Below are 19,037 nucleotides of genomic sequence, written 5' to 3'. Positions count from 1 at the left end.
TCTGATCTCACAATTCATCCCGTAGAAATAATACCAACCCGGGCCAAAGAAAAGTGATCCCCTTGCCCAGAGTTGTTCCTGATTTCCGCCTCGAGTTCACCCACACAATGCCCACTCTGTGCTGACCTGGGCCCTGAACAGTCTGTCACGAAAGGAGTTTTTTTCCCTTTTAAATCACTGACCTTATCACATACACATTAGCAGCTTGGAAAAGTATAATCATCGTTATTTTTTTAGGAGCCCCCAACCTGCTTCTCTTTGTCAAAGTTAACGAGCCAGCATGCTGACAAAGGCCAGGCGGGTCCAGCTGCTGATCCCGGCTTCCTACTGAAGACACCACGCTAACCACAGAATTTAGACTCCGGTTGCCGGCAGGATTCCACCCAGCAACAAAACAAAAAACACTGCAGGGCTGCAGGCAGACGGGCGGGAGGCGGGGGCCCCACACAGGTTGCCTCCCTGTGTGATTAGCTTCCGAGGTCCCAGAACAAGCTTCCAGGAGGAGGCGTGGAGAGTGACCCCATCAGGTGCCCCAGGATGGGGCTCAGCAGGTCACAGCCCCCCCCCGCCCCACCCCGCCCGTGATATGCCCTGAGGGCTCTCACACTGGGAAAGGCACTCAAGGATCTTAAATCAACACTTTTCACGAGGAACTCAAGAGGAATGAGTTCAAGGGTAACATGGAAGAACTGTCACTTGTCACACTGGCAACAGCATCCCTGGCACAGACGAGAGCAGCAGCCCTTGTGACATGGATGTGACCCCCAGCTGTGACTGAAGCCCTCTTCTTCCTGCCGCATCAGCCCACTCACCTAAGAGCTTATTCCCACCACTAACTGTTCACTTCTCATGAAAAGGGGAGGATCTGTGTAGATAAAGGCCCCTGGGAGTATGCACGTGTCCCTGCAAAGGAAGTTTCCATACTCCGAGTTTTCCTGTGGGGCTTCCCCAAGTGTTCTCCTCTCCAACCTGCAGATGAGGACGGTGGTTATGAAAAAAGGTTGGGGAGTCAGACCGGCAGTTCGATGGCCCTAGTGCAACGTACTGCCGGTGACCTTGGGCAGCTTAAATCTGCTTGGGCCACAGCCACCTCACAAATAAAAGGTGGGTCACAGAAGCACCCATTTCACACGACTGTTATGAGGATTGAAAGTAAGAAGAAGGCAGAGCAGGCTCTGAAGAAGCACTTCCTCCACGCAGCCTGTGCCTTTTGGAGTCATTCGGCTAAGCAGGATGCCCAGCACCGAGGGGACCCAAACCTCCACTGGCAATGACCCTCAGCCCCTAATTCGCCAGCTTCCATCTGCAGCAGCAGATTGATTATGAATGTATCAACTGAACTTTATGGACTGCCTCTAAAAATCCATTTTATAAGGTCTCTCTTTTTTTTTACCTTGAAACTTTAGTGCATGAACAGGTTTCGGTGCTTCACTGCCATTTCATTTTTATGGAACATTTAGAAAACGCTTTGTAAGAACAAGACACAGTGAAACACTGTGTTTCCTTAGCAATAATCAAGATACGAGGCTCGCATGACTAGGAAGTAGGCAGCACATACTAAGTGCTAGATAAACCAATACTTGCTGAGGAGAAATGTCTCCACCTGTGCTCCGTCCCCGTTTGCCACTGACCCCCTGGGAGAAGGACGCAGGTCGGTGCCACTCGACACACGGACACCCTCAAATGTCCTGACGGTGCTTCCTCTGAGAGCGTGACTTCCTTTTTTCCCAGGGGCTGGGCTCGACTCCATCAGCAAGTTTGAGCACCGAGCTGATGTGACAAAAAACTGAACTCACCACTTCCACGTCCCAAGTCTGGGGCACAAGGCCAGAGCTTAGTCAGCTTCTGGTTTCGGTGCCGAATATGACAAGAGCCCGGTGGTGGCTTTCAGGCCCCTCCTCCAAGGACCACGGTCTTTCTGGATTATATTTTACAATGAATTCCTTTGGCTTAGCACAGATGGTTGAGCAGGGATTAAGCAAAAAAGAAAATAAAATAGCCCCTTCTTAAATAAACAGCTCTCACTCCCAGTAAGAATTTGGATACTATCTTTTGCAGGCAGAGCACATCTCTGAATGTGAACCAACTCTGGCGCCTCTAAGTGCTTTCGCATTTAATAAGCACTATCAGGTACCTGTGTCCTTAACTGGAGGGTGGTAAGGCCAAAGGCAGAACAATGTTGAGCACCCTCTGCACCCCAGCACGTGGCACCGAGAAGGTCAAATGGATGTGTGAACCAACAGTGACCACGTCACTCTCACGCCAGTTACCATTGAGTACTGAGGCACGATCCCACCGGCGTCACCGTGATAGATGTAGACCGCCCCTGAGAAGTCATCCTCCTTGGGTGCACCGATGGCCACATCTGAGGGGAGAAAAACAGCCGTGGTTGGAAGAGCCACGTGGAACAACATCACAGCAGAATGCCTAGTTCCTGCCATCACATCTGAGTCCCTTCTCACCAGAACAGTCCTGGTTGTAGGTTGTTCAAGCATCACATTAGGCATTAATCTCTCAGCAGAAAAGAGGTAGAAAGAGCCCTGGCTAGTGTGGCTCAGTGGATTGAGTGCTGGGCTATGAACCAAAGAGTCACCAGTTCGATTCCCAGTCAGGGCACATGCCTGGGTTGCAGGCCAGGTCCCCAGTAGGGGGTGTGCGAAAGGCAACCACACACTAGTGTTTCTATCCCTCTCTTTCTCCCTCCCTTCCCCTCTCTCTAAAAATAAATAAACTCTTTTTTGAAAATCCTTAAAAAAGAAAAGAGAAAAAAAGTAGGAAGAAAATTCTAGAAGCCGGAAGAGCTTAGTTCCAGGAAGTACCTAGCTCATTCTGCTAGGGGGAAAAAAATCACTGAACTGTTCAATAAAGAAATACAAATACAAACCCTCTGGCCTCATTTCCGTCTGTCAGAGAGGGGAATTCTATAGACAATGGTTACTGCACAGAGAACATCAACTCTATTTCTGGATAAGGAAATTGTCTAAAATGGCACTCACTTCACGCACACACAAAATCAGCATTATTCTCACACACTGATGACACCTTCTGGAACAAAGCCTAGCCCTCCCTTACTTTTCACCCTTTGCATCTAACAAAAGTCATGTGTCTGCAGAAGTGAGGTCCAGGGTGAGGGACGTGCACCCACACGACATCCACTGGAGATCTGGTCTCCCTGAACGAAGCCCTCTCTGGCCGGTGGTATGAGGGCATCAAAGCAGCCTGAGGCCAGAGCTGTCCCTGAGCCACCCCTCTGAGGGACAGGGCTCCCACAGATCCAGAGGCCCGAATCCTGCCTCTGCAGGGAGGGGCAGGGCTACCGAACAGACCAGAGAGAAAAGTGAGACAGAAAGGTCCCTCGGGGATCCCCATGCCTCGACACTTGACATACTCAAAGTCAGTCCAGCCGGCTGCCACCACCAGGAGAGAGCATGTACAAGTCTCTCCTCACTATTGCACTGACCATACAAGAGAGCACTGTGGAACATCAGAAGTGTTTGTGCCGAGAGTGGGCTGCTGTGAGCTTCGCTGCTATAAAGCCCCAGTGGACCTGCTCCAGGGTTCACAGGCACCACAGTCCCATCGCTTAGCACAATGAGCTGGATGGGAAAGGGCTGCACAGAAGGAAAACTGCTGGGCCCAGAGCTCAGCCCAAGCATCTGCACAGAGAACATCTTCTCTACAGGTGTCCTCTCTCCCCAGTGCACGTTGATGGGTCTCCTGGACAGGCAGGGAGATCCAGGAGTGCATCGCACGGGGACAGGTGTGGGGGTAGGGGGCACACGTGGAAGGCGGGCACTGGCTCACCGACCTGGGAACCCGTCGTCGTCCAGGTCGCCCAGGCTGGCGATGCTCTCCCCAAAGTGTGCGTTGTAGGCGCCATCCCCAGTCAGGGCCAGCTGCTCCTCCAGGGCTCCCTGGGAAACAGGATGGAGGAAGAAATGGAAAACAAAGCGAAAACAGAACAAACCAAAACACAATAAAAACCAGAGCTGGGAATGCCGCCGCTGTAGGGCACACCCCGTGACAGGAAACACCTGGGCAGAATCACAGGCACCCAAACCTCTCTGTCCAGGGGGCAAGAGGAGTCCCTTTTACCTGGGCAGCCTGAGGCGCCTTTCGGGGGGAATCTTGTGGTGGCTAATAATTAATCTCTCCCTTGTCCCATCTAACAATCTAGAACCCAACCAACCTCCCTCCCTCCCTGTCCCCAGTCCCACAGTGCCCTCTCAGCTTTCTTTACAGCTTAATGTGCTTGCCCCAAAGTTGTTGTAAACAGGGACAGGATCTGTGTTTTCATCTCCTGCTCTTCTGTACCAGTTTGTCAAGCGGTTTTGCAAGGTGTGCGCATTAGTGATTTGTGTGCAGGTGAGATGTGTGGGTGGAATGTTCTTGCAGAAGCTCTGGGGAATATTCCGGCACAAGTGTCCACACCTGACTTCGACACATCGTCGGGCTGGGCTGTGGGTCTGGTCACCCAGCTGCCTCAGACGAGTTAACACCCACGCAAATGTCTCGGTCTCCTGCACACGGAGCGGCAGGCCATTGTTGCGTGTGTGCTTGCTGTTTTTGTCTCAGTAACAATCACCTCATTTTCTCCCCACACCCTCCCCATCCCACTTCCTGTGATGTCAGGACGGATGCAGGTGACCAGAGTCACCGCAACAGGTAGGTGCCAGGAAGCATTTTCCTTCCAAGGCTTAGATCCACCTTGCAAAAGAGTTTGCAAACATCCGAGAAAGTCCAAGGCTCTATCTAGCGCCCTGACTCCTCCCTGAACGGCCACCCCTTCTCTCTGGCATCTGCCCCCCTCGTTACAGCGAAGCATGACCGCCCCTTCCCAACTGGGGTAACTGGCATCTTGGTCGCTGCTGAAAAGTACACTTTTACCGATTTTTTAAAAAATTATGAAAGCATTACATTTTTGCTATTTGGATAAAGATAAAACTAAAAATCTCCCCAAGACCACCACCCAGGGAGATCTGTTATTGTCATTCTCTATGTATTTTGTGTATTTTTACAGGCTGTTTGTATATGCAGCTTGTAATCCTGCTTTTCACTGATTATCTCATAAGCATTTTCTCATGTTAGCTCAAAGGCTGGTGGTACCAGAATTTATTCATGTAACTGTTTCCTTCTGGCTGAACACTCTTACCTCCAGATCCTGAAAAGATGCTGCCTTCTCGCTGGTCTCCTGCCTCCCCCACCCTCCACTAGGATGAGGGGGGACAGACCCCATCACATCCCTTTCATGATTCTTCAGAATAAGGGACATCAGGGTTATGGCCCCGCACTAGCCCCCGTCCAACCCCCATGGTGAACTAAGTGCCCCGCTGCCTCAGACCCCACCCGCTTGCCCAGCACCCAGCCCACTCCTGCCTGCCTAACTGCTACCCCTTCTTCAAGATTCCTTCTAGCCACTGTGTCCTCTGAGAAGCTGCCTCCACTTCTCTGGGCAGACGTGTATATACACCCAGGAAGGCAGTACAATCTTGAGATGATGCTTTGAAACCAGCTTGCCTGGGTTCAAATCCCAGCCCCACCACTTCCTAGCTGTGTGAGTTGGGGTAAGTTACTTAACCTTTCTGGGCCTCATCTTTTTCACCTGGAAAATGGGACCACTGATGACATGTGCACAAATCATGCATAGAAATGGGGAGGAACAGCTCCTGGTACATGGTGAACCCTCAAACCACAGCCCATTTAGATGTTTCTTAACCCCCCGTGTGTTGGCAGTTGTGACATTGCCTGTGACTTCCCATTAATGGAACGCTGAGCTTTTTGAAGGCAGGAAGCGCGTCTTCTGACCTCAGCTGGGTCATGGGGCCCACGGCATGTCCCAGAAAGGGTTCAGTCACTACCGACTGGACAAATGTCCCTCTCCCCCTACCCTGTCCACATGGTGCCCAGCACCGTACTCACATTTCCTCTGTTGATGTAGACGGTGACCTGCCCCTCATCCCTGATCTCAGAAAACATGGGGGCCCCCACCAGCAGGTCGGAGAGGCCGTCCGCGTTCAGGTCAACTGCGCATAAGGAGGAGCCGAAGTAAGAGCCCATCTGCAACCAAGTCGAGTTGCAACAAAGCGTTCAGTGTCTGCCCTCTCACAGGAGGCCCTCGCTCTCCTCCTGCCCCCTGGCTTTAGAAACGCTGGTCCCCCACAGGCTGTGCTGGTGGCGCCGCCCCGTGAGCCGGAATGCCGGGGCCTGTGGGGAAAGGCCCAACTGCCCTGTGCCTCCCCACAGTGATGCAGAGCCCCCAGTCAACCTGAGACCAGAGCTAACAGGATCAGAGTCCCCTCTGTCCTGGAGCCCTACCAAGGGCATGACAAATGGATCGATCCCAGGGGAACAAGGCCCTATTTTTGAAGATACAAACATGAGCTCTGACTGGTATGGCTCAGTGGATTGAGTACCAGCCTGCGAATCAAAGGGTCACCAGTTCGATTCCCAGTCAGAGCACATGCCTGGGTTGTGGGCCAGGTCCTCAGTAGGGGGGACACAAGAGGCAACCACACATCAATGTTTCTTTCCCTTTCTCCCTCCCTTCTTTCCTCCTCTCCAAAAATAAATAAAATCTTTTAAAAATAAAGATATAAACATGAGGGTGCAAATATAGGTTATAACCATAATAAAAGCCCCCCCGTAATTCAGACATTTGCCATTCAGACAGCTTACAAATTTGAGTGTAAAATCTCACAACACAAGGCAGGCAAGCAAGTAAGCATGACATGGGGAAAGAGGTTACCCTCCCCCAGGCCATGTGCAGCTAAAGACGGGGTAGGAACACAGGAGCTGAAGTGACAGGAAAAGGGAGAACACCCAGACTGCTTAAGGGACGAGGGGACAAGCCAGGTCATCCTGGTCCTTCTTCACTCAGGCCTCATCCAGTCCCCACTGCTGTAAACCAGGGGCCTTAAACCCCAATGCGAATGGGACCCAGGCAGGTGATACAACCCGTGCAAAGCAAGTAACAGCACAAGGACGCTTACGGGTGGCAAGCGGCGCTTGGCTTTGGTGTCTAAGAAACAACAGGGCCTGGTGGAGACTGCAGCAGACTGGTGTCCGGAGCCCGGGCTGCCCTCCACAGCTGCCACGAGGAAGGCTGGCCAGGGAAAGGCCAACCTCCCCATTTTTCCAGAGAAGCTGAAAACCGAGTATTTTATTTGAAGGGCCTATGTTGTTTTTTTTAAGACAGCAGCTAATTCAGATTTTTAAAAAAGCAAACATAGTGCACAGGATAAACGAAAACTGTTGTAGGCCGTATCCTTCCCAAAGGCTGCTTTGCAACTTCTGATTTAAAAAAAAAAATCCTTTTAAAATTAATCTTTCCAGATACAAGGGCTCTGGTTGCACGGACATGGGGGAGCATTTTCCTTCACTGTGGGGTTTGGCTGGCAGCGAACCCCGAGGAGGAGGACGCAGGCGGGGGCACGGCAAACTGTTTCCTGCAGCAGCAGCCCTGGGACAAGGGGCCTCAGAAGCCCTTTCCCAGTCACGTGCCCAGGCCACCTGCACTCAGCCCACACCCCTTCCCCACCCTGCATTCCCAGAGAGGAGGCCTAGAGTCACAGCGGGTAGGGGACACAGAAACCAGTGGCCAGCTGCTGACTCAGTGGCCTTGCCAATCTCTCTGGACTTCAGTAAAAGGACTGAGACACAAGCAAGGCCCCAGTGCTGCCGTCTGTGCCCCAGGGAGCCATTTGTTTCATTCCAATGGGCTATTTAACTTGGCATCTGCATCAGTGTTAAAGCAGAAATCCTTGCGCGTAAAGTTTCCTATCTACGTTCTCCCAGGCACCCTGTGGCCCGAGGGCCGCACACTGCAGCCCAGGATGGCCATGAATGCGGCCCAACACCAAGTCGTAAACATTGAGATATTTTTTACCGTTATGTGTCACAGTGTATTTAATGTATTTGTGATTATGTGTCACAATGTATCTATTCTTCTTCCAGTGTGGCCCAGAGATGCCAAAAGGTTGGACACCCCTGTATGGGTCACATGCTCAGTTAATTCCATAAAACTTCAACGTGGCAATGACATGCTTTGGGGTGAGTGGTCCTTGGTCAGGGATCTCCTGGCAGCCTGGAAATGCAGAGACACAAGTCCCTAGTAACATCGGAACAGCACACATATTAGTGATTTCTTATGTGTATACTATATACGAAGGACGGCAGCCAGTAAGGACCACAACGGGGTGGGGTGGGGGTGTTTGTCCCATGGTGAAGCTGGCAGACAGGACTATCTGGCCACACAAAAGCAGAAGTGGACCAGTGGTTTACTGCATCAGACCCTCCTCTGGGTGTGTGAGGCCAACCAGACACAGGGGTAAAGCTAAAGGCTCCCTTGGAGGGCCTGAGGTCATGTCCTCTCCCTGTGAAGTAATGGAGAAGCCAGAGAGACAAGAATTTCTCATGTCTCCGCCAAGAAGCAGAATGAGTGCCAGGAGGAGAGTAATGGTCTACTTCTTAGTCGGAAAGATGACACCAGGGGCAATGCTGGAAGCCGGTGCGGTGCGAGGAGAGGGCAAGAGTGAGTGGCAGGTGAAGAGGTCACTCTGGAATGGTGTGCAGCAAGGGCAAGATGAGCCTGAGAGGAGATGAGAAGCAGCGAGGCCACGGAGCGGGAGGTGGAGCCCGGGCTTGCCCTGCCGTCCCCGGGATGTCAAGCAGACGAGCAAGCCCATCTCCTGGAACTCAATGTCTTCAAGCCCACAGGAGGTTTGGATAAGTGGGTCCTCAAATGTTTACTTCTCACTTCACCCCCTCCCAAATCTACTCCCCGAAACCTGACCACGGCCCAGTCAGGGATGGGTGGCCCTGTGCATTATCACCCAGACCAAGAGGTTTCTGGGACGGAGAGAAGGCACAGCCATAGATTGTTCATTACTGCAGGGCAACAGGCGTTAACTGAGTCTGTCTTTAGCGCAGGCTGCAGAGAGATGGGGGAGGCGTGGAGAAAGCAGGTGGGAGGCACAGCTACCATCAAACATGAAAACACTCTGACAATAGGGCAACCGTGTGACTTACAGAGACCTTTAAAAAACAGTAGCTATGTACCAGTCAGAGTGGCTATCATAAACAAAGAAACAAACAACAAGTGCTGGAGAGGTTGTGGGGAAAAGGGGACTCTAGTTCACTGTTGGTGGGATTGCAGACTGGTACAACCACTATGGAAAACAGTATGGAATTTTCTAAGAAAACTAAAAATGAACGTGCCTTTTGACCCAGCAATTCCACTCTTGGGAGTATATCCTAAGAACCCTGAAACACCAATCCAAAAGAACCTATGCACCCTGATGTTCATAGCAGCACAATTTACGATAGCCAAGAGTTGGAAGCAACCTAGATGCCCATCGGTAAATGACTGGATCAAAAAGCTATGGTACATTTACACAATGGAATTCTATGCTGCAGAAAGGAAGAAGGAACTACTACCCTTTGCAACATCATGGATGGAACTGGAAAGCATTATGCTGAGCGAAATAAGCCAGGCGGTGAAAGACAAATATCATATGATCTCACCGTTAACAGGAATCTAAACAAACCAAACAAGCAAGCAAAATACGACCAATGACACTCAAATACGGAACAGGCTGACAGGGTCCAGAGGGGAGAGGGGAGAGAATCATAGGGGAAAAGGGAATGGACTCACATGAACAAGTATAAAAGACACATGGACAATAACTAAGGGTGGGGGGTGGAAAGGGGGAGGGAGGCGGGGAGCATGGGGTGGGGGCGGGCAGGGTTGGGAATATAAGACAGAAACCTGTACTTGAACAAGAATTAAATAAAAATTATATTTAAAAAAAACAGTAGCTATGTGAGGTGATGGGTGTTAACTCCCCTTACTGTGGTAATCATTTCACAATATAGACATAACAAATGGTCAAATCATCACGCTGTACACCTTACACTTACACAATGTTTTACGTCAGCTATATCCCAACCTGGATGGGAGGGAGGACTCTTTAATTTTGTGCATTCAAGCCCAGGTACATCTGAAGGGGCATAGAGGGTGGCTGGAGTGTCCATGGTAGACCCACTCACCCATCTAAAACATTAGACTTTGCAGTATTCACACCTTGCTTGTTTGGGGGGACCCTTTATCACTAAGGGCACAGAGTTATTTCTTTCTGATTTGGGGGGTGCTTGGAAAACCTTCGCAGAATCGCTCAGTCAGTTTCCAGTGTTGCTGCTTTGGGGTCTGGAATTGTTAACAGGCAGCCACGTCCTCAGGGGAATGAAGAGCTGTGCTCTGGGAAAGCTTTCACGAGAAAGAGCCAGAGACGGACAGACGGGCAGAGAAAGACAAAGAGGCAGAGACAAACAGAGCAGGCAGTGCTTCTGGTGACAGTGTCTGAAATAGAGACAACCTTAAAAAAAATAACTGCGCTGAACTTGGCCGCCTTGCTCCACGTCTCCAACAGCGAGCGTGAAACCCGGGAACCTGCGGCTGCAGTGAACGCTGAGCAGGTGAAGGCCCCATTAGACCTTTAACCCGATATTCCAACAAGTACATTGATTCCCCACGTGACGACATCTCACCTTTTTACCTGATGCCTGAAAAATCTTAATTAAGGTGCCTGATCTTCGGTCAGCTCTAAAAATATAAACCTATGGAATGAAAAAAAAATCTAGGTAAGATGGAAGGAATGACCAAAGACACTTGCAGGCATCCTCCCGGGAGTCCCACTGAAATGCCCGACCGGGCGCGGGACAGGCGTGCTGACGCTGGCGGACAAGAACGGGGTCAGCTCGGCTCTCACTTCGTCAGCTCTGCGAAGAAAGCGTCCTTTGACTGTCAGGCCAAAATCCCCCCACTGCTCCTGAGCCACATCATGGGTGGAAGCCACCCACGATAAGACCCAAGGAGCTTCCAAATTACTAGTAAACGATTCGACAGTTAGAAAAAAGGGTTGTCATTCTTGAACCATTCCCTCTGTTCCCACTGGTGGCAGCTGGAGCAGGTCTGCCAAGACAGAGGGAGGGAGGTGCTCCAGACACAGCAGCTTCCCACGGTGACACGGAAGAACATGAGAGCCACGGGACCTGCCAGGGTACACAGGAGCTGAGCTGGCAAGTGCCGGAGTTATACACCATGTGAACCCTTCACTGTGGGACTTTTCAGAGTCTTTAGTGCACGCGTTTACGCCATAAATCTCCACCGCCAAGGGATAACCGATGCGGAACTTCCTAAAGGACACGACTGTGGAAGTTCTTTTTCAAGTTACATCTTATGGGGAGAGAAGGCCCCAGGAGAACCAGGGCGGGGGACCCTCCCCAGGGTGAAGAATCTCGTCGTGAATGCTTTCACGTTCAGATAACAGAAACGAATAACCACCAAACTCCCGAAAGCCAGAGGTCCATGCTGGGGTCCTTGGGAACGAGGTCTGTACTAGCCCTCATCCCTGGGAATATGGCACAGTCATCACGTTACCAACTGTGACAGGTCGCCCCATAGCCTCTCCTGGGGACCAAGCAGCACTGAGGTGGCCACCTCGCTGTGTACCAGGAGGTAAACATTTTAATCAGTGCCACAGAGGTACCCGGGCTCTGGCAGCTCCGCCCCCGGAGGACATTATCAGTGTGGGGCCAGCTCTGAACACTTCCTCCCTCCACCATGGAGAGGAATCCGCGTGACTCAGAAGAACCCAAATCTCCCTTCCAGTCATCAGAGTTCATCCACGTCCCTCTCCTGCCCAGGGCCCTGGGTTTTTCATCGGGCTTCATCTTCAAAGAACCTTTCTCCATAGCATCTGTGTTGGGGGGGAGGGAGGCACATGGTCCAGGAATGGGAGGAGGGTCCAGGAGGATCCGGGGAAACGACCCTCACTCATACATCACAGTCCAGCTTCGTCAGCTGCCCAGGCTGACACCCAGCTGCGGGCCCCAGTGAACAGTGAGCAATGGTCTTGGTGCATCTCGGCCTCTCCAGAATCCAGACCCCTCTCCTCTGTGCCCCTGGAGACACACTGAGACTCTCCTAGGTCTGGCCCATGAGCTCCGATCCCAAGATCACTCCTCTGTGCAGTCTTCCCTAGCAGAGAACCTACACAGTTTATTAAAAACTCAGATTCCTGACTCATCTGGACTTACCCGACCCACTCAATCGGGGTTTCCCATACCCTGGTGCTGAAGAACCAACAGGCACAGCGCTCCATGTGCCAGGCGCCAGCAGCGGCCGAGACCCCCAAGGGGACTCAGACAGCCCTGGGTCCATGGGGTCCTTCCACGGCTCTGGGTGGAGAGTTTAGGGCAAGGGACCCACAAAATCCCAGTCCAGCCTCTGGGCTGAACCTGTCTTGGGTCCAAAACATTGGAGAATTAAGTGTAAGAATCTAGGCCCAAAGATAAATACACACATCCCCAAAGCTATCTGGGACTAGACCTGGCTCCACCAGGTCAAAGTCAGACTTGGAAAGGTTTGGGAGAGCAGAGGGTGTGAAGTTAGCATTGGACACCATTCCTCTGCAGGGCGCCACGATGCCTAGTTCTGCTTACTAATCTCACTCTCACCCGCGAAGGCACGCATACGCACCTGCGCACACGCACCCACCCACAGCTGTGAAACGCAGTCTCAGGCGTGAATGTGCAGGGAACACAGAGGTCTGGGAGTTCTATCCACACTCTGATCAATTTTCAAGGTCCACACTCCAAAGGGGTTGGAAGGAGACAGCCGAGGTGCCTCAATACTCCATCATCCCTCACCTGCCAGCCACCCCACAACATCACAACAAAGCGAGTTAACAAACCCCCAGAACAGTGGCAGCACGCTCCGCCCTTCCGCCTGACCCCACGCCGTCCCACCGACCTGTCTGTCCCCTCACCTTTCCAATGCCTTCATCCTGCGGGGCACCTCCGACCACATCGGTGGCAGACAGATGAGAGAAATGGCCAGCGGTCACTGCATAGCCTATAACAAAGGGGCAGAAACCGAGGACAGACTTGAGGAAGAGTGATGGGGAAGAAGATTGCCAGAGGAAAACATTTCTCGAGTGTCCCCTAACTAGACAGTCACTACCCAGCTAGTCTGGGAGCAATGGCGCCTGGCAGTCTGCCCAGGCTGGAATGGCTCGGCTCACACAAAGACACGTTCACAGGGACACCAGGGCCAGACAGCGTGGTCTCCGAGTGTCTTCTCTGGAACAGGTGCTATGCTAAAGACTCCCTACCTGTTCCCTTTTTCTTTCTGATACATGTGGAATTTTGATACATTTTGAATTTTCATGGAGTGCCCACATTTGAAGTGTAGAGCCTGGTGAACATGCACACAGCTACATAACCATGTGACCGCCACCCAGGCAGAACCGACACCCAGGTGGATCCCTCCTGCCCTCTCGCAGCCCATGCGCCTCACAGGCAGCCACTGATCAGATTTCCATCACCACGTATTGCATTATGTTTGCCTGATCCAGCACTTCCCTCAGCGCAACTGCGACAACCATCCGGTGCAATGCAGTAGTTTCTTTTCATGGCTGGTTAATGCCCCGCTGCGTGAGTGTATCGTGGTATCCTTTTTCCCCTCCTGTTGCTAGGCGTTTGAGTTGTTTCTAGTTTGGGGCTGTTAGGAACATCTTGTACGCGTCTTTGTAGATCATCATCTCTCTTAATCTCGCCATTCCAGGAGGAGGATATGATTATTTCTTCCATTTTAGAGATGGGGGAATGGAGACTAAACATGAGTAAGCAACATTTCCAAGGTCACATGGCAAGGTTCAAATCCAATCTGTGTGTCTCCCAAGTCCCTGTAACCAACCAACTATGACGCCACACTCCCTTCTAAGGGAAGGCAGAAAGAAGCTAACTAGGAAAGAAGCTGACACCTCCCCAAACCTCATCACCTTGCTGTCAGCCTCAAACCCTAGTGCTGTGATCATAAGCTGTTTGGGTTTCATGACAGCCCCATATTGGGATCAATTCTTATTCACCGTGTGCTGGTTTCGCTTGGGCTGGAGGTTCATGTGGCCCGGAGTACTACGTGTGCTGCTACAGCCTCCGGGGAGCCCCACAGAGCCTGCAGCTGGTTCTGCACGAGGGGAGAAGCTGCCGGCCTTGGCCTAGACTCTGTGGTGATGCCTAGACTCTGTGGCGATGCCTAGACCAGGCTCCCCTCTGCCTTCTTTTTTTCTTTTTGTATTTCATTTATTTATCTTTAGAGGGGAAGGGAGGGAGAGGAGAACTATCAATGTATGGTTGCTTCTCATGAGTCCACCTACTGGGAACTGGCCTGCAACCCAGGCATGTGCCCTGACTGGGAATCGAACCGTGATTGTGTGGTTCGCAGGCCCAAGCTCAATCCACTGAGCTACACCAGTCAGGGCTGCATTCTTTTCATTTTCCAACCTGACAAATGTGCTGCATCCCTGCGGTGCACCAGGCAATACAGTGAGTCCTGAACACATGAGACAAATGTCCCCTCAGGTGCTCCCCACCAGTGGGGATCAGTGGCACCTCCACAGCACACACAGGGGAGGTGGCTCAGAGTTTCCACTCTGGGCTCAGAAACCACAGGTTTAAACTTCCACTTTGCTATTTAAGAGCCACGTGACCTTGGAAAACTCCCTAACTTCTCTATACCTCAGTGGCTTTACCTATGCAATGTGGGTGATCGTAACAGATATCTTACGAGGTTGTTTCAGGAATGAAAAGAAATACTATGCCTAGCCTGGCATACAGTAAGTGCTCAATAAATGACAGCGTCGAGGACTGAGGAGCCAGGGCAGGGAACACCCCAAAGTCTCTGAGTAAAAGTACTGTGGTCTATTGACTGGGCAAAAACTTGCAGTTAAAGGGGAAAGGCAGGTCTGTGAATCCCTACTGCCATCTCACAACTGAATCTCTATGAAAAAGGCCGGGACGCCCCCAGATTTAAGTTATAGGTGACATGTGTGAAAGAGCATTGTTTTCTCACTGTTGGGCCTGCCTAAATTTAGCTTCGTTTTCAGCCCAGGATTACAGCACTTAGGCCGTGAAGTAAAGCAAAGCCATGTAAAATGCCCGTGCACACAGCCGAAGACAGACTAGCCCTGTTTTCAAACAGGCATGGTCCTGCCTCCGCGCCGTTCTGGTCTGCCGGCTGCTAACTTAAATCATGCCTGCGTTCTTTCTAGAGGGTTAAAAAGAGGAGAAATTTTTCTGAGCCTTTCATTAAGCTCCAGCATTAGGCTGCCATCCCTCATGATAATATCTGGTTCTTACTGTTTCTACTTGCCACCCCCGCGCTGACCGGGAAGCAGAGACCTCCCTCGAAGGAACGCGGCGCGAAACCAGGGTACGGTTGCTCTCATTCTGTACCCAATCATCTGAACACGAGGAAGTGCTAACATACGAAAATAAAACATGTGCTTCCCTGGAGGTTCAACCGTCAGCTTTTTAATTAAATCCCAGTTTTTTCATTCAGTTCCCTGCTTTGTGCTCCTCCACCTGTGGGGATTGACGTCCAGGTACCCTGAGTACAATTGTTAACTCATCAGAATAAATGTAAAAGCCAACAAGTTCTTCTTCCCACCGGTAAAGTAACAGTTGCTGAACCTCATGGCCGTCGCTCCCATCTCCCCTCTTACCTGTGCCCCGCCCCCCTACCCCCCCCCCCGCCCCCCGCCAAGCTACTCACCCAGGTACGTGTATCGCCTGTTCATGATCGTCTCGTCGTTCAGTTTGAAGTAGGTGTTGTCCGTCAGGTTCAGCACTTTGACTGTCCCGGCCCAGTAAAAGGACCCCGGCGCGCCCATCACCACCAGCTCCTGCCAGAGAGAAACCCAGCGGTGAGGAGACGAAAAGCTGAAGGGGGAAGCAGGCAGAGAGGTGAGAACCGCCATCACAGAGAGGAACTCTCAGGTGAGTGAAAGATACCTCGCCAAGGACTTTCTCCAGCTGCACAATACACAAGATATTCAACAGGTCACCAGAGTCCCGGGCATTATGGAGTCTCTTACACACACATCAGGTTGTTCAGAATAAAGGCCAAGGTGACTAAGCAAGTTGACAGGTCACATGCCAGGTCCCTACACTATCTCCAGATGAGGCTGCCTCACTTTCCCACCAGGATCAAACAAGGACATGGCAAAGACTTGGCATTGTCCTAAATCGCCGAATCCCAGGGAAACAGGCTCGTGAAAAGGCACCACCACCTTACCCGGCCTGGCCTCCAGCCCCGCCCTCCGGCAACCCCACCTGCCCGCTACGGTGCTCGAGGGAAAGGGGGCCAAACCAGCTCTGCAGAAAGCATGCACTAACCCTCCAGGGCGCACTCAGGACTCTCTCCGTAGAAACGGTTCTACAGCTAGGTTTTCTGGCCACAACCGCCCACAGCAAGCTCAGAACAACAACATCAAGGGAGCAGAGAGGCCCCTAAGGGAAGGACGTGGACTGGGAAGAGGAGAGACCGGAGACAGCACTGCTATTGAAAACAGACCCCGGAACACAGAGACACAGCTGTCTCCGGCACTTCGATGCGGGGCCGATGGGCCTGCGTCCTCAACAAGCCCGAGAGCTTGGCTGCGCTACGAAGCCATCCAGGGACCTGCTGGTGCTAATTCTAGTTCTCGGAGTGATTCAGTCACCCAAGGAGGGCGGCACAGGTATCTGTGTGACCTTACCCACAAGGAGACGCCCAATTGTGGGAGAGAAGTCGGAAATGGCTGAGACATCCCATCAGAGGGATTCCAGGTCATGGTACCTTCGCTGAACGAAATTCTGTAGCGGTAAAAATACTGCCGACCGGCACCGAGTCACAAAGGGTTCTCGCATTTAAAAGGCTGCAGTACGCAACATCCATGTGGCGACAGCGTTTTGGTAAAAGAAAAGAAATGTACACAAACAGACTGACAAAGACCAAAAAGCTAAGCCCCAAAATATGCGTGGTTTTTTTCCCCTGGGTGATAGGATTTGGGGAATCTTTTTATGCCTAGAGTGTATTTTCTCTGGTTTTCTCAAATTTCGAGAACAATGGTGCACCACTGGCAATGAAGTCATCTCCAAAAATGCAACACGTGTTCCTGCGAGGATTCTGAACAGGCGCTGAAACAGAGCCCACGTCACAAGGAGGCTGTGAGGGGCCAAGGGGAAGCTCAGCATCTGCTGCGCCCTTGTGCCCGTGGGCGCCCTGGCTGAGGCTTTGATGCCTTCCTTTCCCGACAGGGAATTCTTTCTTTTTTACTGTCTGTATTTTCCCAAGTATCTACACTGCAATAAGAAATAACAAAAATTATTTCCCTAACAAAATCACTCACTTTTCACCCAGCGAAATGAAGGACCGACTATTACTACATATGGAAGCTTATATACCAGACACACAGATAACAAAGTGTCTTTGTATGACATCCCCGAGGTAAGCCAACGTGGAAATGTACAAAATGTCTTGGAAAAACTCTATTGAAAAGCATCAGAATAAAGACAATTGCAAGAGGAACTCCCTCAGCTGTGTGAAAGCCCCAATGGGCAGGCCATCTGGGCTTGTGGCGGCAAGGCCACTGTGCAGGTGGCCTCTCCTTATCTCCCTTGGACTTCCGAGTCCCCACACGGTCACGTTTCGGAAAGATCCGTCCAGGCTGTCCCTTCTCCACAGAGCTGGCCTCTCACCACTGCCAGAAGCTGCTGGTTTCCGACAGGCCCCTGGCGGCCAGATCCTGCCACAAAAATTCTGAATTTCTGTTGACAATTCATGAAGCCACACAGAATTCTCGGGGTGCAAATGTCTGACGAAGCCAGAAGCGTCAGAAGAGAAAATGAGAGAGCAAAGCTAGAGGGTGCGGGCGGGAGAGCGGCGGGGGCAGCAGGGCAATAAAGCCGGGACCACCACGTGTTGGGAGGTCCGCCGGGGAAGCACCTGCGTGAGAAGTGTAGGGTGTGAGCGCAGACGGAAGCCACCAGGTCTCTGCCTGGATGGTTTGCTCTTGACAGTAATTCAGGACAGTGTGAACCGTGAATACTCCATGTGAAGGCTCTGAGACCCTGCCCACCCTGAAGGATTGATGGTGAGCTGCACACTCTCAGAGACAGCCCGCTGTTCGATAAAAACGAATCACTTCCTCTGCTCAGGACTCTTGACCAGAAACCTAAGGGCAATGCAGCCACTCACACCTTCACGCCTTCCCCTCACACTCACGTGTTCTGTAAAAGAAAAGGGCCTGGGAAACACAGATGATCTGTTCACCGGAAGGGACTTTCCTTGGCCTTGACCTCCAAAAGGAACCTGCAGTCAGTGTCCAAGTACAAAGGGTACCAAAGAACACTCAACATCCTCAGGGCCTGTCCTGTTCACAGCATGGGACTTTCTCCACCTGCCGCCCTTCTAAGCCAAAGCTTTGAGCATTACCACACCAGGCTGCTTTTGGATTTAGATTAATCCAGGATAAATGTTGAGAGATGCTCCCCGCCCGTCCTCTCCCAAACATCACAGGGAGAATAAGACAAGGTAATCCCTTTCCTCTAAAGCCTTTTAAAACCAACAGCTCTTTTCTTTTTCCTCCTCTGCTCAGGCTCCATGGCCCTTTGATTCAAACTGCATAAACTGAGGCCAACCCTGAGACCCTGGGCCCAGGGAGGGGTGCTGGCAGGAGGAGGGAAGAAGTGTCTGTCTCTCTAGAAGTCCCTCGTGTTTGGCTTTTTCCATTCAATGAGTGCAATACCTGTACCTTTTGGCATTGTCCACGAGTGCCAGAAAATGTTGCCCACGCTCAGCTCCCCAGCACCCAGGAACAGCCAGCACAAATGTCATACACAGAAATGCAAGCTTCTCCACGAAGCCAGGGCCACCAGCAACTGCAGCAACGTGCAGAGCACCACCCATAAATAGTGCGGGCCTTTACTAGCAGACCCTCCAGAGGAACAGGGGGATCCCCCGGTTGTGCTGAGAGAAGCCTGGGGCGTCACCTCCCCCGGCCCAGACCTGCACCCTGCGAGGTGGCAGGGGCTGGAGGGTAGAAAAATGCTGGGGACCTGCAATGGAAGTCTGTCCCCAAGCTTTCATGTGGGGAGGCAGGGGCGGGGGGGGAGGCTCCAAAGCTCGCAGGGTTGGTCCATGTCTTTTCTTGCTG

The 19,037-nt window shown here is 51.8% G+C and overlaps 1 protein-coding gene across 2 annotated transcripts in view; it reads right to left on the bottom strand.

Moving 5' to 3' along the window:
- Positions 1-19,037, bottom strand: part of ITGA9 (integrin subunit alpha 9) — a 309,655-nt gene that overhangs the window by 234,182 nt on the left and 56,436 nt on the right. For both annotated transcript variants that reach the window (XM_037070767.1, XM_037070768.1), the window contains exons 6-11: positions 15,614-15,743; positions 12,828-12,913; positions 10,546-10,614; positions 5,920-6,057; positions 3,809-3,914; positions 2,271-2,365 (exon numbers count right to left, since the gene is read on the bottom strand). In XM_037070767.1, coding sequence (XP_036926662.1) covers positions 2,271-2,365; positions 3,809-3,914; positions 5,920-6,057; positions 10,546-10,614; positions 12,828-12,913; positions 15,614-15,743 — 624 coding nt within the window. The remainder of the gene's footprint in view (positions 1-2,270; positions 2,366-3,808; positions 3,915-5,919; positions 6,058-10,545; positions 10,615-12,827; positions 12,914-15,613; positions 15,744-19,037) is intronic.

This window comes from Sturnira hondurensis, unplaced genomic scaffold, assembly GCF_014824575.4.
Source record: "Sturnira hondurensis isolate 20B ecotype Veracruz unplaced genomic scaffold, ASM1482457v3 Scaffold0019006, whole genome shotgun sequence".
Classification (NCBI taxonomy): Eukaryota; Metazoa; Chordata; class Mammalia; order Chiroptera; family Phyllostomidae; genus Sturnira; species Sturnira hondurensis.
Note: the sequence above shows the minus strand (reverse complement) of the source record. Positions and strands in the feature narration are given on the sequence as shown.